Source organism: Tiliqua scincoides, chromosome 2 (genome assembly GCF_035046505.1).
Source record: "Tiliqua scincoides isolate rTilSci1 chromosome 2, rTilSci1.hap2, whole genome shotgun sequence".
Classification (NCBI taxonomy): domain Eukaryota; kingdom Metazoa; phylum Chordata; class Lepidosauria; order Squamata; family Scincidae; genus Tiliqua; species Tiliqua scincoides.
Genome location: NC_089822.1, coordinates 157,356,210 through 157,378,300, shown reverse-complemented (window position 1 = coordinate 157,378,300; position 22,091 = coordinate 157,356,210). Strand labels below are relative to the sequence as shown.

General features: G+C 43.7%; 1 protein-coding gene across 1 annotated transcript in view; it reads right to left on the bottom strand.

Annotated features, from left to right (window-relative positions):
* The window catches only part of LOC136640935 (uncharacterized), a 30,787-nt gene extending 11,209 nt beyond the window's left edge, over nucleotides 1-19,578 (bottom strand). The window contains exons 1-9 of the mRNA XM_066616378.1: nucleotides 19,485-19,578; nucleotides 14,786-14,893; nucleotides 13,708-13,783; nucleotides 13,099-13,255; nucleotides 12,162-12,207; nucleotides 7,823-7,881; nucleotides 7,651-7,686; nucleotides 6,438-6,490; nucleotides 2,172-2,304 (exon numbers count right to left, since the gene is read on the bottom strand). Of these exons, the coding sequence (XP_066472475.1) occupies nucleotides 2,172-2,304; nucleotides 6,438-6,490; nucleotides 7,651-7,686; nucleotides 7,823-7,881; nucleotides 12,162-12,207; nucleotides 13,099-13,255; nucleotides 13,708-13,783; nucleotides 14,786-14,893; nucleotides 19,485-19,521 (705 nt within the window). The 5' untranslated portion in view covers nucleotides 19,522-19,578. The remainder of the gene's footprint in view (nucleotides 1-2,171; nucleotides 2,305-6,437; nucleotides 6,491-7,650; nucleotides 7,687-7,822; nucleotides 7,882-12,161; nucleotides 12,208-13,098; nucleotides 13,256-13,707; nucleotides 13,784-14,785; nucleotides 14,894-19,484) is intronic.
* Nucleotides 19,579-22,091: the final 2,513 nt, after the last annotated feature.

Genomic DNA, 22,091 nt, shown 5'->3' with positions numbered 1-22,091 from the left:
TGCTCACACAAAATATAAACGAATCCAGTCCCTATTTTTCTCAGGAGAATCTTGTTCAGTAAAGATATCCCAGAGTTTTCATGAGGCAGTTTTCAGTGTTCAAAAAGCATCAGATCAGACAGCTTCTTGATAGTTCTTACAGCGACTCTATAAAATCAGTCACTCTGCATTCTAGATTGAGCAGGGACAGCTGAGTGGGAAGGGAATGGTTTGCTTAAGACCCCATCATAAGTTCATGGCAGAGGCAAGATTCAAGTCAGGAGCTTCCTGATTTGCAACCTAGTCTTACCACTACTCTTAAGATTTGATTTAGAACGTCTCTAGGCCACGTTTCTGTTAAAGATATTACAGCACAACAAAGCACAGCGCAACAACAGGACAAAAATTATGACTGAGTAGAAGTAACAGCAGAGTTACAGTACAAGCCTATGCATGTCTATTCAGAAGTCAGTCCCACTGTGTTTAGTAGGACTTATTCCCAGGAAAGTGTGTATAGGATTGCAACCTTAACTCATTTCTGCCTAGCTCACAGGTGTACACATTTTATCCCTGTTGCGTAAATGCATCGTTGGGCAAAAATGGCTTAAGCCACACCAAAACAGCAATTACCACACACTAAAGCAATTTTTCAAAAATACTTGGGACCATAAAAATGCCTTTGTTGTGGACTGGAAGGGCAACAGCATAGATGTCAAGCACGCTTCCTTGAGAAAAGAGTGCCGTAAGCCAGCCACCACAGTGGAAGAGGCTGTCTCCCTAGTCACAATCCAGTCTCACTTCTTGAGGAGGGTCTTCAAGGATTACCTCAGTATATGGGTAGAAATGTGTGAGACCATGTTTTGCCTCACCTGACACAATAGGTGTGTAACAGAAATACAACCGATAATGGGATAGCTGCAAGTGGTGTCAGGTAGGTGTAAAAAGCAGAGAGCATCTGTCTTGAAAAAAAAAGTGGTAAGTCCAGCACAGCTTTATGCCATGGGCTCAAGGTCAGGAACCTGATTACAGAACTTTCTAACATGCACTTATGGACAGCATTTGGTGGGAAAGCTAGAAGTTGCAACCAATAAGTACAGTACGCCAATGTCATGGGGTGAAACCGCCAGCTCCAAGTGCATCAGAAATCTGTAATTAACTGGCAGCCCAATCCAATGCCAGAACAGTGCTGGCAGCCTGCAGGCTGCGCCAGCTACAGCTGTCGCAAAAATGCCATAAGGCACTTCGCCGCTGGCAGGTAAAAAGTGGTGCCGGTACAGAGCCCAGCACCAGTTGGCACTGGGCCTTCATGCAGACAATTTTCTGGTACAGGTATGCTAATAGGGCATGCACTACATCCTGTGGTGAGGTGGCAGTCAAAGAGGCCTTCTTTAGGTATGGGAATATTTGTTCCCTTGGGGCTGAACTGCAGCTGCACAGGTGCTGGAAAAATCAGACAGGATTTGCTCCTCAGGTTGTTACAGTTGCCAATTCACTGTTTTCAGGGTGAGCACTAGGTACACTAAGTAAAAAAAAAACCCACAAATTCTTTGCACAGCATATACTCCTCCCCAATCCCACTCAGCTGCAAGCAAAGCCTTGCTTCAAACTTCACTCTAATACTCATAATGCAAAATGCCAGTACAGAAACAAAAATTCTCTTGACATGAAAAACAACAATGATGATCCGAAGCAAAATGCACGAAACCGAACTCAGAAGTATTCAGGGGTTCAAGCCTCGTTACTTTGATAACTCCACCACAAAGGTCTCAATAATTAGAGAATTGGGTAACATTTGGCAATTTATTTTTAATTAAGTTGTTGCAACTTCACCAATTCCAACATACAGTCAGCCTAGCCATTTTCTGAAGTTCCGATTTCTCACAACTATGAGCATTTTAAAAGTGGAATCTTTTCTATCATCAATTTGGACTTCCTGAAATTCTAAACAAAAATCTGTAGTTCTACTCATTCCAAAAGTGAAAGCCTCTTCACCAGCATGTCCTTCTTCCCTGATCTTTCTTTACCCCTCCCACACTCTTGATTCCTCATAATGATCTCCAGGTCAAAAACCATAGCTTTTGTTCTGCATGGTTCCCATAGCAACACTGCACAGTCATCTTTCATGATTCTTCTGAGGATCTTAAAGTGGAAGCAACAACCAATCTCCAGAGATCTGGTGCTCTCTTTCTTACCTGTCCACTGCTTGCATTCCGCAGCGAAGATCCATTTATCTCATCAATGACATCTCCAACCAGAACCACTTCATCCACCTCTGCCTGGCTCTCTGGAAGCACATCAATGATGAAAATCCGTCCATCCAAGTACCTGAGATGAAAAAAATAAGAAAAGAGCACTCACTGACGAATTTGGTACCAGAAGTTTGAGCCAAGAGAGTAGAACAAAGAATACATGGCTTTAAAGATCTTTGCTCCAAACATTGCAAAAGGATTCTCTTTCAAAATTCTTCTGCACAAGAGAAGAACAATTGAGCTGCTCCCAGAATCCATCAATACATGCTGTCCAGAAAGACACAAAGCCCCATTTCCCACTACAAGCTTGGGTAACCAAGAAGGTCTTGGAAGTGTGTTAGGAGAGACAAACAATAAAATCAAGCACACACAAAAGTCTATATACAGTAGGGGCCACTATACCCCACTCTCAGGCAGGACAGACTGGGAAGACCAGGTTCAACTCCCAACTACATCAACATGAAAATGCCCATGTTAGAGCTCAGACACCAGCCTGTTCTTAAAAAGAAAAGCATGGCAGTAAGCCAGGGAATTTGGTACAGAGAAGCAGTGTGTGTGTGTGTATGGGGGGTGCTTAACCCTTTTCATGCCACCATTTCTTCACTTCCCCACCCTATGGTTCAAAGTGCCACATTTTAAACCCTGCAAAAGTGGGGGGATGGACAGTGGTGTCACTAGGGGGTGTAGGGAGTGTGACCTCCACCAGGTGATACCCTCTGGGTGTGGGGTGACACCACTACTGACCAAAATTGAGAAAATCTTGATCTTTTTGAATGATACCATCATGTTATATATCATTCAAGAGGTAATTTAATGCAGAATGCTCAGAGTACTCTGTATTCTATGAAAAAGTATGACCAAATAACCAGAAAAGGAAACAACTGCCTGATGTAACAAAAAAATGGATTTCCTTAATTCAAAACTGACCAATGAGGCCGATTGTTTAGAGCCAATGAGGTGTTATGACAGAGCAGGGAACCATTAATGCGTTAATATGAGTCAGCTCTCATTTCCATGTATCTAACACTAGAACTCTTATTTAGTTGTGTGAGTGTCATCAAACTGGCCACTCGTTTCTTTGTTGGTTACTGGTTTGTTGGGTGACCTGTACTGTTATATATTTTAAAAAGAAATAAAGTTAATGAGGGTGACACCAACCGTAGTGATGCCACTGCATTTAGGCTGTGCGTAGGATATTGCAATTTACTCTGTATGGTCTTGTATGGGAAGTGGTCCATCATGGGGGTGATGCAGTGAGCTCTTGCACTATCCAGTGGATGGGAAAAACTTCAAGAGTGACAGGCTTTATTTGTTGTTACTCCATAGAAGTGATGTACACTATCACGTGCCTTTGCCTACATGACTACTAGAACTTGAAAGTTTTGGATATCCAAACAAAAGAGATTTGAACTAGAACTGTAGCACCATTAATCTCACAGTGTTTGAAGTCTCTTCTTTTTGTTTGTTTTGTTTTGATCAAGTTACAAGTTACAATCAGTTCTCAGAACCCTCATGTTTGACTAGAAGCCTTCTGGAGATCCATCATGCAAACTCTACCAACATAAGGACTTACTGACAACTCAGGTTGGTCGTTATTTCTATCAGATCAGCCAAGCACATAGTGTATATACAAACAGATAGCAAACCTGACATCTATGATTTAAAAAAAATATTCTATTATATTAGTCTGTGTCTTTAAATGTATCCATGCTTGTGAAGCAGCTAAATATTATCCAGGAAAAGGCCTTTCATGAATACTGAAGTTTGTTGTAAAAGTGTTGGCGAGACAAGAAATGGCAAGTTATCAAGATCAAGTTATCATTATCACTTGATAATGGCAAGTTATCAAGTCATCACCCCCTCTTTTGGCTTCTGTTTTTAGTGTTGGACATTGTGCACAACAAATCATAACATATATCTTCATTTAGGGTTTACAGCAGCAACTTCAACTGGGTAATGATCGATAATGGAGTATGGAAGCCTTGCATGGAACTCTTGTTTTCACAGTGGAACTTGGATTTCAGGATCCAGTAAGTCCTTCTCCTTACTCACAGCCATACACTTATTTTAGTGGCTGCACTTAAGTTTCAATTCTAGTTGTTTAAATTCAAGGTTTGGTGAAGCGGTCAAGAGACCCATCTTGAAAACAGAAAATCACAAAATCCATGTTTAAAGAGCTCTTTTACACCCCACCATTTCCTCATATACTATGGGGTTGGTCTTATACATTTTAGCAGAATTATGTCTACCCTTCAAGCTATAGCAGTACTGACAGTAGTCATGAATGTTTTTATACTCTATTTTGAAGGAGTTTCTGAAATGACACTGTAGCCAAATGTTGTGTTAGTATTTGTGCTTATTATGAATTACTACTTGTATATATTATCATCTGTCATGTTATGCTGTACGACTATTTGTGTAAACTATTTTGCATGCATTTTTTTCCTGCAATTTCATTGATGGCACATTTGTAATTTTTATTAAATATTTCACTTCTTCGTTTTCATCATACACTTGTGAGATTTTTTCGTCCTGCAAAATCCATATGAAGAGGAACCACACTCCCCCCAAAAAAGTTTGCCATGTGGAGTTTGTCTGTACAGCTTCACTGGGAGCAGCCAGGAGCATGTGAGCAATGAAGGGAGTCTGATAGTTGGGTGCAGGATTGTGGGGGGGGGGGGGGAAGGTTGCAGCTTCCCATCACTCTCACTAGCAGCTTACAGTACATTATGATTAAAGTTCTCTACTTCACCTTTGGTATTCTTTTTTCCCAACATTTACCTTCAACAAAATTCCTGGGACAGAAAAGGTTCTTTGGCTTAGATGGAGCTTCAGTTGGGGCCAGGAAGGAGCTTGTTCATCACCCAGAGTCATACAGGAAATGTGTTATGAACCAAAAGTCTGCAGCTAATTTGCACATCGGTAATGTACCATTGAGATAACTGCAGATCACTCACATTAATGTGACAGATGCCAAAACTGGCAAGACACATGACCATTCTCTGGCAACAGAGTCATTATGAATCTCTCAAAGCCTCAATTGTAAAATAAATAAAAAATGTTGAATCAACTCCTAAATAGAGTTTATAGTGCTCTCTCCCCTGCCCCCCCCCTTTTTAGATTTTGAGAGAATAGCACTCACTGCCATCATATTTTCAAGAGTTTCTTTTCAACCATGCAGACTGGGAATTCTTGGGAGTGTACAAGCTGCTTAGGAGTGCTTTAAAGGTCCTGTGTGGCTTGAGGATTGTATGCTGCCCAAAGCATTGGAATGAACTCCCCAGTCAATGCAAAGATTTTTACGTCACACTTCTCCCCACTCCTAGCACAGGCAAAAAAAAAGAACTGAGTGGCATCTATTTTAAATTGTATACAGCCAAAGTTTTGTGAACATACTGCCAAATCCAACATCTTGATGATTATAGCCTTCATTTTTAAAATGCTGTTTGATGAGGACATGTTTATTTGTCCTCCCCCTCCCCAGGGAGCTTAGGACCACAGTACGCAGGGTTCCTACCTCTTCATCCTCACAACAGCCCTGTGATATAGGCTAGGTTGGAAGTTTATCTCGTAAGGTTTGCTGCTGAGCAGCAATTTGAATAGGATCTGTTTCAGGTTTGAGAAGACTTTCAATAATGGCCTCCAGAGTTCCCCTCACTTTTCTAGCATCCCCCTCCCATTAACTTGGCAAGCCAGAGAGCTTTTACTTCTTTCATTGCTACAGCAGCCACAGCCAAAACTGCAGTGCAGCACCTGCCCTTTACTTCCTGCCCCTTGACTCGAAATAGCATGCTGAGACTTTGGTTGGGGAGTATTATGGGGGGGAATGGCAGGCAAGAGTGGGACCTCACAGAACACCATGGTTTTTGCTGCAGCAGCAAAAGAATTTTAAAACCACCACACCATCAACCTGCCAGGGAAGGGAAGGAAGGGGAAGCCTGGCTCCAATCCCCTGCAGGAGCAGGGATCAGCAGCAAATGCAGCAGAGTGCTGGATGCTTCACAGCTACCCAAGGACATTGCTTTCCATCTTGCTTTACGGATGTCATATGATGCAAACGTTCATTCAGCGTGATACAACACTGTGTTAATGACTGTCTTAGCGGTTCCTTCATATTTTGTCTCACATACACCCCCCCCCCCCACATACACACACACTTAATCTTTTAAGAATTTTGTCTGTGAAGGAGGACAGCACCAGGCCTCTTACCTGAGCACCATTCCCAGCTCCCTGCAGGGGACAGTTTCGTAGGTCAAGCACACCTGGAAAGCAGTATTCGTCAGTGGGGTCTCCAGCAAGCTTGAAGCCATCCTCCTTCACCATGCTGGGCCTTGGCAAAGACGGGGGTATTTTGCTTCCATTAGGGAATTTACTTTGTCCACTTTGAGGAACGCTGGGCAAAGCACTGAAGTCCAGCATCCTCCATGTATTCACCACGAGAGAGAGAGACAGGCAGGGGCAACAGCAGGATGAAACACTGTCATATTGCTTCATTGAGGGGCTTCAGACTCAGGAGTCTGTTAAAAGAATAGCCACCACTAGCTATTCTCTCAGCTTGGGCTACACAATTCCTGATTGGCAAACTATCAAAGTACAGAGGAGCTCAACTACAGGGACCAGCCCAGCTGCACTTGCCATATCTTTCATTCACAGCATGAAATCAGTCAGAGGCCAGCTTCACTCTGCATCAACTCAAAGCTGATTTGGGCTACATGAAAGCACCAAGTCGCAGTCTCTATCCTATTCCCTACCCTCAAAAAACCACAAACATTTACAGCAGGACACATATACTATTGAAAATCTAGTTCTATGACTCCGTTTAACCTAGAGCCCTATAACATTTATGCATAATTAAAGTATTCAAAAAAAAAAAAAAGCATTTAACAATCTACCAATATAACCAATACACATTTACCTGGGAGTAAGCATTATTGGACACAGTGAGACTTACTTCCAAGTAAACACTCTAAGATCAGGCTGTCTGTCCAAGAACAGAAATGCAGGATTGGAAACTATCAGATTTGGATGAGAGGCATGGGGTCAGGGTCATGGATGGACTGCAATATTTATTTCTTCTGAGGGTGGTCGCAATAAAGCCCATAAGCATTATTTAGAATTAAAAGTGGTCTACAAATAGGGCCACTATTCCACTATTTTAGGCAGGCAGATTCCAGAGGGACCTGGAGACATTTTCCTGCCTCTAACCTCTCCCTCTCCCCCTCCCTCCCTCTGTGTCTGTGAGAGAGAGAGCTATTTGAAAAATAAAGCTCTAGCCCAGGGGAGAAGGTGCTTTTTTCTGTCTTTCGTTTTACTTGTTTTCCATTCTTATGTGAATATGTTTAAGGCCAGCTTCATGTATTATGACAAGATGGGAAAGTATCCTGAACCATGCAGTTGGAGAGGAAGAACTAAAATCTCTTACCGGAAGCTGCCAGCTTTCATCCAAAAAACTGGAATTCTGGAAAAGGAAAATAGGAAAACACAAGTGGTCAAGACAGAGGTTGGGTGGAAAGGTTAAAAAATGGATCATTGCACATCTGTTAAGGAAATGAAACTGCATTAACCCTATGCCCCAAAGTCTTCTATTACTATACCTGAAGATCTAGGGAAAAATTCATTTCCGTCACCACCAGCATCAGAGAAAGGAAAGGCTCTGGAAAGGGAGAACCAAGAATCAAGCTCACAGTCCAATCCCTGGACAGCCTTACATACTCATTTATCAGTATGTCAGACGGGTACAGGAGAGGCTACAATAACCCAAGGGATCTCCAACATTGTCTCAGCAAAAGCCTTTTTAAAATGACAGAGGCTGCAATCCTAACCTCACTTTCCTGAGAGTAAGTCCCATTGAACACAATAGGACTTACTTCTGAGTGGACCTGGTTAGGAATGTGCCCATAGGTAATTAACAACAAAGGCAGTTTCTAAGCTGGCATTACTCATCTCCGCCTCTCACTGAAAGGCAGATAGAGCAAAGGGCAAACATATCAAAAAATAAAATCCCTGTACAAATTTTCCACACTTTTCCTGTGATGCCTAGGCAGACAGGACATGTAGCCCCTATATCATTATTATCATCCTCTTATAATTTATAAACAGGTAGATTATCCCCTGAAATCCCCTAGAAATCCAGCCTATTTCGAAATCCAGACATTTTTGTCCAGGACTTGTTTTCTGTAGTGTGAGCACAAGAAGGTCTTGTGCTCATTTCCACATACAGTGCAGGTACAGGCTGTAAATTCTTTGCTCTGCTCTGCGGTGTGTACCTCTACAAACATCGTTTTAAAATGACAAAGAGGCCGGCAGACACCTGTATGGGTAACAGTGAACAGAGCAAGAGGAAACATTTCTCATTATATTTTGTCAATTATTCCAATATCCAAACAAATCTGAAATCCAGACACCTTCCTGTCCTAAGCAGTCTGGGTAAGAGATATTCAACATGTATTGCTTTTCAACAACAAAAATAGTTCACAAAACAGTTTAAATAGCAAAATAAATGAAAAAAGTTTCTCTTTCACAAAGGGGCCAACAATCTTTTTAAAAAGGATTTTTTTTAAAGACACACACACAACAGCCCCCAGAAAAACATGCCTGTGCAGAGCTCAATTGCTCATCCCCTGCAAAATCCAAGAGAGTCACCACTAAAAGATGTCTCTACCCAGCTAGCACAGGTTTCCAGACAGGGAGAGTAGGGGAGACTGGACATGCCTATAGTTCCAGCTAAGCACTGCATGGATTTTCAGATGCTCAGAACTAGATGGCAGCGGCTTAAGTTTTCCAAATAGCCTGGGATGGTATCTGGGTCAGCCAGACCGGGCCCTGCTAGAGGTCCACACCCATCGATGGTGTCTGGTAACATCCAATGCACAATCAAGGGGGGGCAGAGCAGGGCTTTGCTTCCGGGACCTCAGCAACTTGGTGCTGGCACTGCATGTGGCAACTAAAATCATGCAGAAAAGTGGCTATTTGCACCGAATCACGCCTAGTGTTTCCTTCCCCTTTACAGTTGTCTCAAATTCCAGGAAAGTGGAGGGGTGGCAATGTTGGTTCTAACCACAGGGTTGGAGGCTGCAATCAATTGCTGCCCTACATGATTAAACACTTCACGTGTTCAGCTTGTAAGCAACTACTGCGCAATACCAAGCTGTCTTAAATTTCCATCCACAAAATGGATAGAAGAGGGGATTTGCATCATCCCAAGCAATTACCTGTGCTGGGGGGGAGGGTAAAGGGGGTAACTTGTACCTGGGCCCATGGGCCAAAGAAGGGAGCCCAGAAATTTCTTGGGATCTTACATTCTTCAATCTCACCTAGACTCACTGCACACACGGGATGCTGAGGGCTTTACCGTGGGCACATGGCGGCCACAAGCCATACACATCAGGCCCAGGAACGCATGCCTGGCGTTAACAGTGTCACATTTGGGAGGAAACTGACCTGCTACAGTAGCTCTTTGGCTTGAGGATCTGCTATCCATGAAAGTGTGTAGAGGAGCTCAGGGACACAGCTGTGGGACTGTAGCTGCTGCAGAAGTCAGTTTTGGTGTACATAGGACAGTTTCCATTCTAATGTGAGCCTAAATACAAAGATACTAATCTCCTCCAATGATTTTCTATATTTGAAAGATTTTAGGCTTAGGAGTGTGTTTCATTTTCCACATCTAGCTGCCAATGCCAGGTAGGCAGGAAGACCTGAGCTTTGCATTGGGAAGACTGGGGGACCTAGACTCCAAAGACTATTTGGTTGTTGTGACTTTCCCCCTGCCTGTTTTTCTCCCCATTCTGCCCACCCCCACTGCCACTCGGTTTCATGCCCTCCCTCTTTGAGGAGGGGCCAAAAGAAACTTTGTACACTTAGAAAGGCCCTGCCTCTGCCTTCTAAACCCTAAGAGCCATGCTAATAATCCATCAGATTTTCAGCGCTTGGCATAACATTGGGGGAGACTACCCTCAATTTAGGTTGACATCGATTCTACTGCATTATAAGACAAACAATGCTGAGAAGTAAATGATAAGGAAAGCTGCTGGGGGGGGACACTAGCAGACTTTTTATATAGACAGGCTGCAGCAGCATGGCTACCTTCACATGTCTGGCTGATGGCAACCCATGATAGGACTTTTTCTGCTGTGGCGCCAGGCCTCTGGAACTCTCTTCCTCCCCTGGAAACTCAGGACTGCCTCCTCCCTGCTGGCCTTCTGGAAGGATCTTAAAACATGTCTGCTCAGCCTTCCCTTTCAGTTATGTTATTTTGCTCTTGCTGGTTTTACTGTTCTGTTTTGCATTGGTTATTTTAGCCGATATGTAACTGCCCTGAGCACCCGTGAGGGCAGGGTATAAGTGTTTTAAAATAAATACAACCAGCTGCTGCTATGATATTCTCAGAAGATAAGAAATGAGAGATGGAATGTCACTCAGGAAATACTATGATTCAATACCTTAATCCACAAGGCACACACTGATCCCGACAGAGGCGCAAGTGGCTCAGTTACTCCTAGCAAAGCGCTAAAGGAGTGTGCATCACTTCCTTTACCCTCCCAGGTAAGGATATTACAGCCTAGGTTACCGGCCAGTGGTTGAGCAGCCCTGGCCTCATCTTCACATCTCTCTGTTCCCACTTCACTAAGTGAAGCTAATGAGTTCATTAACACATATATGTCAATGCCTGAAGCAGTCTTTCCTGTTCCTGCCAATGCACAATTTTTGAAAAGATAAAGGGAACAAGGAAGTCACAGGTGAATCTTCAGCAATAATGAGTCATTGTGTTTGTTTACAACAGCATGAGGGCTGGCATCTGGAGAGAAGGAGAGAGAGAACAGGAACAAAAGAGGAGAAGTGGCTGCTACAAACTGATCACTAGAGCTAGCCACAAACGGGAAGCCTCAAACCAGGGAAAAGGACTAGGGGAAGAAAGAAAGAGGAAGCCAAAGCCTCAGGGAACAGCAGCAATCCCCATTTGAAGCCCACCAGTGAATAGCTCACCATTCACTCCCACTTGGCTCACCAATAATCCAAACCCAGTGCTAATGGGAGGCAAAGCACCCTTCCAAGGCCACAATCACACACAAAAGAATGTATAGCTTTTGGAGGCAGCACCACTGGAACACCGTGAGACTTACTTTTCAATAAGCAGAATCAAGCTGAATGCTCTGCCCTAACAAAAAACTCATCTAGCCCAGGAACAGGAGAAAGTTACTATTACAATAATGCTTATAAGTTAGCAATTATACAGAAAGATTCTATGAGGGTTAAAGTCAATGAAAAGAGGGGAGCAGAATGAAAAGAGAATTGAACAAATTTGCTTTAGCCCCAAGTTTCAGAGAGAAACAGGCCAAAGCAAAGGAGAGAAAGAGAGGAAAGGGAATTTAAAAAGACATTCAAAAGAGCAACGCAAAAGCAAAACTAATTAAAATGATATTTCTGTTTACCTTAAAATGTGATGCAATAACAAGTTATAACAACCAACTTTTAGTTTGTGAAGACCTGGGAAGTCTCCAACAGCTTTTGGTTTTGGAAGGGCTCATTATGACAAAGTCTGAAAAGGCGGGGAAAATTCCACACTGGGATTAGATCCCAGTTTCAAATCAATTTTGTAATCCATGATTATGCTACATTTCTACACTTCTCAGCTTTGGTGGAGCTATTCATGAAACAAATTGGGATTCCCCAGGCACACAAACAGACAGGGACGTGGTGGGAGGAGGGGACAATGTGTAAGGCTCCAAAGCCTTTGGGTGGTGTTCACAACCTTATAAACTATGGCTTGTTGGTCATTTGAACCAGCCATAAGCTATATGGTGTAAACTCCAGTATGTAAGAACAGCCCCTTCCGGTATTACAATAATGGTATGAAGGTCTTTCATGAACTGCAATTCTAGAGAGCATGCAACCCTCAGAATATGACAAGGTGGTTGAGGTGACAGTGAATCTTACCTGAAAAATCTTCATTGCCCAAAATGGACGTCACTGGATCATACCACTGAAATCAGGTTTAAGAGGGGGGAAAAGTAATAATAATTAGCACATTTAAATAAGTTCACTACAAAAGTATATACAGTATGTATCATAAATAGAAGTCAATTTACAAATCAGAAAGTGAAGAGGGGGTGCATTCATTTAGACTCCTGGAGACTGGGGTGCCATTAATGACATCAAATTGGACTAGAGGTAGTAATGCCAAGTTCTGTTAAATATACAGAGCGCCTCCAAAAAATGTACTGTACATACATTTTAATGAACTCTAATTCATACATACATCATTGTAGACAACCTGCAACAAACAAACATCTAATGGAAGCAATTGAAGAGATGTGTGCAACCACACACATTGGTGGCTGTTAACTATGTCAAAACTGTATAGATTCCAATGGGGAACATTTCTGAGCACTTCATCTGTCTGACTAAATGGGCCAAGCAACTGCTTCTGTATACACAATACGTAGTATGGGTAAATTATAGTATCACAGTATATGTGTAAGTTATAGCATAATAAATTTAACTCTATAAAGTGCATGTATATTTTCTTGAGACTGCCTCTATACTCCCCAAAAAGCAAAACTGTAGACTCTTCCTGCTTTTGAGCAGTAACAATAAATTGTGGCTTTTAAAGAAGAACATGTGCTATAGCCTGGGTATAGTATTAAAAAAAACCCCACTGATTTGAAGACTGCAAGCATGGATCGTCCCAGCATCTAGACAGCAGCACACAAGTACCACACAAATAAGTGCTCAGTAAGCACACCTGCCCTCTCAAGTGCCACAGAGGTGTGGTTTAAGTCTCCAGTGAAGAGCATAATGAAGGCATATGTCAGACTACATTATTCTAATGAACGTCCTCTCTTAATTATTTTGGATTATTTCATGATCCCACCTCAGGCAGCCTGGAAGCTCTGAGCAGATGCTTAACAGCAACGGCAAGTAACTTCTTATTCAAAGCCAGGCGCAGGAAGTACCGCCCCCTTCCTTGTGCTGTCAGCAGCTTTTCACAAGAACTAGTTTTTTCTATCATCCTTGACAGTAGGGTTGTGCTATAAAGAAAGAGAAGACAGCATTACCCTCAACTCGGTTTTACTTACTCCACTGTGCGCCAAAAGATCAGTACCCATTTGGATCAGAGCTTACTGTTCCACCACAGCATCATGTGTATTCCAAATTCATTGGGGCACAGAGATGTTCTGGGCACCCGTGTCTAATGTCCAGCATACCAGAAGGCTATGCAACAGGACATCTAGGCAGATGCAACTGGCCAAAGTGTCCCTGTACCCCAATCCACTTGGAATATATGCAGCACTACAGCAGAACAGTAAGCTCCGCTCATGGGGCAGAAGGTTTCTCCCAAACCCCAGATCCAGCCCACAAGCTGTTTGGAGAGGCCTGTCTTAGAGTAAGAGGTTAAAAGGGAGGGGTACACCAGAAAAAGCAGAAAATGAAATTTCTCTTATTGCTACAACATCACTAGGCCCTACTAAAGGCCACTCACCTTTGATGGGTCTCCTGTTGCGGAAGCTGTTCTAGCCAATGCCAGTAGTCCCTTCTCTTGAAACCCAGAACCGGTTCTGAAGACAAGAACACCTCCTTTAGCAAGAACAGTCACAGAGGAGATTGCTACATTGCATGGTCAAATATTACTGACATGCTTTCCACCAGAAGACTGAAAACTATAGCACAACAACATCAGACATGGCCCTTGAAGTTTCAGAGTCCTGTTGTTGGCTGCCATCACAGCAAGACAACAAAGTAGATGGAGGCACCAGTTCAGTCCTGGCAGCATCAACAATCTGCAAAAGCCTCCCCACAGTTTGTGCAGATGTAAAGATTTTCTACCATTAAAAATTTTTTGTCCAGCACAAACTACAATAAGCCTCTGCGCATGCATAGATTGGCAATACACACAGCTCATGGACTGGGTCGATTCTCACTCCTTGATCACCGGGCTGTAATGGAGCCCTGCATCATCTCAGCAAACTCATTCCAAGGCTGTGCTTGATCCACATTGTGATCTTAACCAAACTTTAAACAGATTTGGTAACAGAACCCAAAGGACTAGTTTTATGAGGGTACCAAGAACTCTCTGCATCACAAAATTGTAATGCTCAAGATGCCTTGGGAAGTAATCAAAAGTATTAAAATGTTTAGGTGTGCATACTTTTTGCACCTATTTGCACACTTTATTCTAATATTATTCATAGAATATACATTTTATGACTATAGATTGGGGGAAGAAAGATTCAAAATTCAATGTTATAACTAAAGGTGCACTTTATCCATCCTGCCCCTGTTTTGCTCCTGCTATAGAGCAGAGAGGAAGAGGTTTTTCCTGGTTCTTGACTGATGCACCAGCATGGAACCTCCAGCCTCCCCAATTCAGTACTATAGCATTAAACCAGATGCATAGGAAATGTGTTTTCAAATGTATTGACAAATCCCATCCTTGAAAAACATGCAGATTGTATGATCCACTTGTCTCCATTTCCCCCTCTTTACAGTGAGACACCTTCAAATCTCCACCTGTTCAGGCGTGCACAGTGTCCACCCATGAATTAGATAAAGTCACTTACGTTTAATTCCTTTCCGAAGGATCATTTCCAAGATCTCACAGAAGGACTGTATGTGTGGGGAGGTATCTGTGGTAGGGTTACTGCCTCCCTGAAGGCTGAGAATGCACCCTGCAAGAAAACATAACAAAGAATGTTATTCCAAACATCAACTGACAATAGAAATAGTTGAAATCAGGTGCTTACATTTTCATTTGCTATTTTTTCCTTCTTTTGCAGTATACTATATTATACAGTAGTCTTAAGCTGAGTCCACAAGAAAGTATATGAGTTTGCCTATTATGCATCCTCACTGTTCTGCAGAATAAAAGCTTAAATAAAACTTGAATAAAGAGATATATAAACACACATCCAGCCCAATTAAGCACTCTGAAAACCTACTGACCTAACTGGGAGTGATTACAGCCCAATTCTACTGGGCTTTAATGCTGGTGGAATGTGTGTTCTGCCAGCATTAAGTACCTTACCACCTTTGAAAACACAATCTGACAGTGCTTCAAGGCATGCGCAGACAGAGCACTGGCAAGAAGGTCCCAGTCACACTGCAGCAGTAGCCCCACTGGGAACCACCATGGCAGGTAAGTGGGGGGGGGGAGGCAGAATGGGGGTGAAGAAGGGCAGATCAGCTCTGGTAAAGGGGGCCAGTTTGAAGGCAGCTGCCGCAGCTGAATTTTAGCCTCTTTTCTGAACTAGATCCCACGGCCTGGGTCCACACTGACCTGTGCCAGTGATTTCAACAGCACAGATCCAAGTGGACCCCTCTGAGGATAAAGCGATCACTTTTTTGATGTTGCTGCATCAGAGGGTGGGTGGGGTGGACTGTAGGATTGGGCTGTTAAGCAAATGCTTAACCCAGCTGTTCTCAAATTCTGTAGGAGCAGCAGTAAGTCTCTGAGGGAGTGAGGGGGGGAGGCAGTGATGCACTCCCCAGGATCACTTCACTAAGGGGGCTGCAGGGACTGACATTTACTTACCAGTTCCTGCTGCAGCCTCCCGGGGGTGTGGGAAGCAGTGTGCAACCATCCACAGAGCTCCCTGAAGCTTAGAAAGTGAAAGCAGAGCAATCGCGCCCCACCTCCGCAAAACCAGAAGCGGAGCACAATAGCTCCGCTTTCACTTTTTAAGCTTTAGGGAGCCCTCCGGAAGGTTGTGCAGGGCTCCCTACATCCCCAGGAGGCTGCAGCAGGGACTGGTAAGTAAATGCCAGTCCCTGCAGCCCCCTTAGTGACACGATCCTGGGGATTGCATCACTGCCCCCCCCACCTCTGCCCTTAAGGCTGGGGTGTCGTGATGCCCTAGTTTGAGAAGCCCTGGCTTAACCTGATCACTGACATAAAGAAAGTTTTAAAATGACCAAACTCTGATTTATGTTTTTTTTTTAAAAAAGGAGTTTTACAGGTGTAAGTTCAGCAGAAATAGATTACACAGGCACTGTGAACTGGAAACAAACAAATCTGGGGGGGGGGGGAAGAGTTGCCAGTTATATACATATACCTCTTAATAACCTGAGATCTGGCAAAACAAAAAACACTAGCTTTATCAGATCAAACTATTAAAACTACTTTAAAAACACCAAACAATTCAAAATATTGAAAAGCAGTTCTAGCACTAGCTACACTGGCTGCTGCAGCAGGCAAGTAGGACAGGGCCATCAGTCAAAGTTAAAGACTTTGAGGTCTTAATTTCAGTAGCAGAGTTTCTTATCTCTCTCTTTTTCTCATGCAGGCATTATATACAGCCCAATCCTATACTTAATTAGAAGTAAGTTCCATTAGATTCAATGTGGCTTACTCCCAGGAAAGTATGGATAGGATTGGGCTGTTAAGCAGTTACGGTATTTCACAAAATGAACTCTGGTATTTATAACCACTGAAGATACCGTTTCTATTTTTCTGTTCAAAGGGCATGATCCCTCAAGATGTTTTCCTGAGCAAGCCTCACTGAAACAAAGGGCAGTTCCCATTCATTTCAACGGGACTTGCATGGGACAATTTCCCAGTGGATTGTACTCATGGTATTTTACTTTATGCTTATATAAACTACCTGAGGTGGTGCACAAGAGTAGCACAGAAACATTTTAATGTGTCAACCTCATTACCCACAACCTAGCTTCCTTAAGGCTTGGTTCTGCAAATATTGATTGTTCATTCTGAATTGTACACTCCACCTTCTATTCCTCTGGCTAACATGAGCTCTTGCAACAAGGCTTCTTCTTTATTAGTTGGACATTAGTACCATGAATCCAGTATCCCTCCACAACTTCCACCTCCTGCAATCAGGATAACAAGTATGCTTATTTTGCAAACATGCAAAAACATGCCTGTTTTGGCGTTGGCAATTTGTGATAAACTAATACTGGTTGAAGAGATATCTATTTCTGAGATGTGCACTCAGAAATAGAACCATAATGGAGTTGAAAAGAACCCACACAGAGTAGATAAGGAATACACTTAGGATTGCTAAATGAAAACCATGAAATAAGGGAGACATTAGCATTATAAGAAGAAGGTTCTTGCCTACAAAAGCTCATGGCACAATAATTCATAAGTTTTTAGGAATCATGGGACTCTGTATATAGTGGAATAAAGCCATAGGGGTTTTGGAAAAAGGGACATTCCTTATGTTCTATGAAGCTGTTTTGTTTTGGAATAAGAGGCAATTTCCAATCATAAAGGTACATCTGGCAAGTCTGAAGCCACCAGTCCAAGTTTTGTTCACAGTCAAGCAATTTTCAAAACATTTGACATATGGCTGTTCTAGATAACATCTAACAACTTCTTTGTAAATCATTCCTGGAAACAAAATTGGTAACTTAATGAGTTTTCAAACCTTAAAATGGATAGTGCCTTTCTTTCCTCAGTTTTTTTAAATCTATTGTTTACAGTTGTGTGATGTTTATCTTTATTCTTTTCTCTAGATCTCTGCTGAGATTTAATAAAATATTCCAAAAGAAAAATAATCCAGTCTATTTTGTATAAACCCAAGTTCCTTTTGCATGCTATAACAATTGTTGGTCTGTGGTGTTGCAGGGCTTGTACACTTTCTTCTGGGAGGTTCCCCAATAAAAGGTGTAATCCAGTAATGTAGAATGATTATGGCAATAAGGAAGGTGCTCTCCAGTTACATGACCTTGCTCTTTTCTCAGACATAAAGATGGCTACAACCGCAGACAGGATATTAAATGCTGTGGCCTAGTACACACATGAAGAATATACTCTAAGTGGGGCATTGTAAATAGTGGAAGGATCTCGTCCAGAGGCATAACTAGAGTGAAGCCTGAGGAGCACCTGTTGCAGGCACTATGCCAAGTGGAGGCACATGACTGCCCCTCAGGCTCAGATCTAGCTATGGAGGAGGTGCTGGAGGCTTTGCGCTTCTCCTGATCCTTTTCCTGTAGAGGGTCCCTTTCAAGGGGAACCTCCACAGGAGAAGGAACAGGGGCATGAAGCCACTGTAGTAAGAGACCCTCCTCTCGGAGAACCTGGACATTACTGCCTTAGGCATTGGGGCAGCGTGTTATACCTCTGATCTTATCTTCATACTCCTGGGAGCCTCCTAAAGTAAGACTACAGCACAAAAGGACTTTCTATACTAGGTTGCCTCAAACATAAATGTCACTGAAGCATCCAACCACAACAACATTGTTCACATCACAGGGTGATGATGTCACTTGATGAAAGCCCTTGTGGTGATAGAAAAGTTCCTGAAGAATGAGGATCTTCTATTTTTTGGCCACTAGTTCAGAGTTCGCACCCAAAATACATGAACAAGAAATCAAGTGATGTCACTCCATCACGGGCTGAGCAAGTTCCAGTTGCACAGCCCAACTCCCTTGCCTCAGGCTACACTCCTATCCACACTTTTCTGGAAGTAAGTCCCATTGACTATAGTAGGACTTACTTCTGAAGAGACATGCATAGGATTGGGCTCCAAGTCCACTTCATCAGGAGATGGTGCCTGGAAGGCAACGGCCAAAGGGCAACACAGCCAGAGGCCAATAAATTCTTCCTGACACCACATGGAAACTGCCTTATTTCAGCTCCTTAAACGGGGGTGGGGGGTGGGTGTCAAACTCATTCCATACAGAGGGCTGAAGTTAGTGCTGTTAGGGCATTCATGGTGCTTGCTGAGGGTCAGAAGTGACATCATTTAGCAGAAAGTGACATCATTAAGCAGACAATGCCCAGAAATAGGCACTTTGTTCTCTCTCAACTCATTAGCTGCAAATGACAGAAGAATAAATGTGCAATTCTTATTCAGTTTCAAGATGAGCCACCCCAATTATCAAGCTGGGAGAATCCAGTTATAACATGGGCCAGATAAATTGGCCCACAGCCCTTATTCTTGACACCCCAGACTTTGATGTTATTTTAATAAGAGGATGTTTTGCAAGTGGCTTTTTCAAATATGATGCAGGTTCTGTTGAAATCTTTCTGGGCATAAATGTCCTGGCTGGAGAGTGTAATCTTTGTGCTCAAAACCCACCCTTTCCATCTTGCATCTTCTAAAGACATCTGTTCTCCATGGCAACAACCAGGTACCACTTTATGTCCCCGACACCTCAATTCTTCGGTCAGAGCACAAGACACGTGTCCTGACTGAGACACGTCTGAATGCACCGTCTGAGACAGCCCCGTACTCCATCCCGCCCACGAGGCTGCGGCTGCAGCAGCAGCTCAATCCCCCCCCCCCGCCCTCTCACCTTTCAGGGTCCCCAGTAGCGGCTCTTTCCCGCTCATGCTGCTTTCCCTTCCCCAACTTTCCCCACCGCGACGGCCGCTTAGAAAAGCCGCCGCTATCTCCACCCAGTGGAGAGAGCGACTGCAAGCGAAGCCCTTCCGCAAACACAAGGCAACATTCCGGAAGGCACCATGTTCAAGTGGGGGGGGAGAGGGGGAGAGAGAGAGAGAGAGAAATAAAGGTGGGGAAATCGAATAACGTCGCCGAATGGAGTGCATAAAACCAGGTCATGCCAGTGCCAACAGGTGGCTTGAACAGGCTCCGTGCATCTCGAAGAGAGGAACCCTAACAGGACCAAGCCCGTGCCTCCCCCCTTTCTTTCCCTCGCGTTCGAATCTTCCGCCAGCTTTGGAACTCTGCAACTTTCTCTTGCAACAAGTTCCGAACTCCGGGCTCCAAGAACAGGTCGAGCGAGCTTCTTATCTGCCTGGAAGGCGCGTAGAGTTCCTCCAGCGGTGCTGCCCAGCCAGTAGTGCGGGTGCCACCAGGGCTGCTTCAGGTGGGGTGCGTGGGACCCATGGTGCCCCAAACAGCGATGGACGTGCAGTGTGGGGGCGGCAGGGGTCCACCACACGCCACCTCGAGTACCCCTGTCCTAGACCATGGAAAAGCACCGCAGCCTCCCTGCCCGCTTACACCTGAGGAGGCTCTCCTTACACCTGCTTTTTCAGGTGTATGGGGAGCCTCCTCAGGTGTAAGCGGGCGGGGAGGCTGCGGTGCTCTTCCATGGACTCTAACAGGGTAGTTCCGCCTCACCTGCTGCCCCCACACTGCACATTCCTGCAGTGGGTCGAGCTCCCAAGCATTCTTTCCCGTGCTTGAAAAAGCGCTCCCCAAGCCTCTTACTGGTGTTGGTCGCCTCGCGCCTGGCCTCCCAACCCAGAAGTAACTGGTGATGATGTCACCGCCAGTGACGTCAAGTGGCACTTCCAGTAGGTGGACCATGTGAAGTGGTATAGTGGAGGACAAACGTTGAAAAACACTGGCCTCGAGGGTTTAGCTGCTGCAGTGGTTTGTCCTCGACCATGTGCAGTGATACACTTTTAGCACATTTGGTTAGCACCCCTCTGAAGGCATCCCCCCCATACTTTTGAATGGCTACTAACAGTTTTCAGTTTGTAGAGCAGTCCCCTAGCAAACAATGAATGGAGCAATCCTAGGCATGTCTACTCAGAAGTAAGTCCCACTGAGTTCAAAGGCACTTGCTCACAGAAAAGTGTGGCTAGGATTGCAGCCGAAATGAACTCTAGAAACAGGACAATGACAGCAGCACAGCCATGCCAACCCCTCTGTGTGTATGTGAGGGAGAGAGAGAGAGATTACTCCAGGGAGGAATGCACTCTACATAAGCGTAGATGCACAGTTCATGTTCACATCACATGTTCAAAGGCTTGAGACCTGGCATCTGAAATGGAGCTGGATACTCAAATTGCTGATGTCCAAGGGAAGATTCTTGATTAAATGTAGTGCTGAAAAAATTTATTTAACTTCCTGTTGTGACTAGGCCACAGTTCATTTATGACTCATACCCTAATAAGGCAACTCAGGGCCCAATTCTATCCAACTTTCCAGCACTGGTGCAACCACAATGCAGCCCCAGGGTAAGGTAACAAATGTTCCCATACCTTGAGGAGGCCTCTGTGACTGCACCCCCAACACAGGAAGCAGTGCATACATCATTGGCACAGCAGCAGCAGCACTGGAAAACCAGCACTTACCTGGGAGTAAGCCCCATTGACTATACTAGAACTTACTTCTGAGTAGACATACATAAGATTGGGCTCTCAGTATATTATTCTAAAAGTAAGGAGATGCACTGTGGTTTTTCTCTTCCCTAAACTCTTGACATATCTTGGACTGGCCCCTAACAAGTTGTGACAAACCTAACTAGGGGGTAAAATGAATGAATGTCCACCACCCAGGCCATAAAGCAAGATAAATAGTGCACCACAGGAATACAAATCATTCACTTATGTCTAACAGAAGTAGACTTCCCTCCAATTACATCTGCTGTCATCAGTGGAGAAGATAATTCCTCATCTACTAGTGTGTGTTAAGAGGCAGGTTTCTGAACATGACTCTGTTTGCCCACATTCTTATTAATAATAAGAATAATTTGTAACACTAGAATCTTATTAACACCCCAAATATAAATCTGCTCATTTGGGGATAAGCTCCATTTAATTAAGTGGCCAGTGTCATTGAGACATACTCTCATATAAATATGCATAAGATCACAGTGCTAGATGCTTAAATTTATTATCATGCAAGAGATTTAGATAATCATAACATTCATGTTTTAATAATTTTCACCTTTATGTCATGAAATCTGACACTTAAACAGCACTAAAGCTTGATTGTATGAGAAACATCAGGGTTCAACCTGTCCTAACGTACATGTAAGCAAAATGCTTACTTTAAGGCAAGTGTATAAAGATCATCCCTAGAACAGTGTTCAGCCACTGTGCTGTGGTACATTGGTCACCATGAATGGTCTGCAGGTGTGCTGCTGTGTCATATATTAGTTGGGCAATTGGGAGATATGACCCCCCCAGCCAGCAATGAGGTG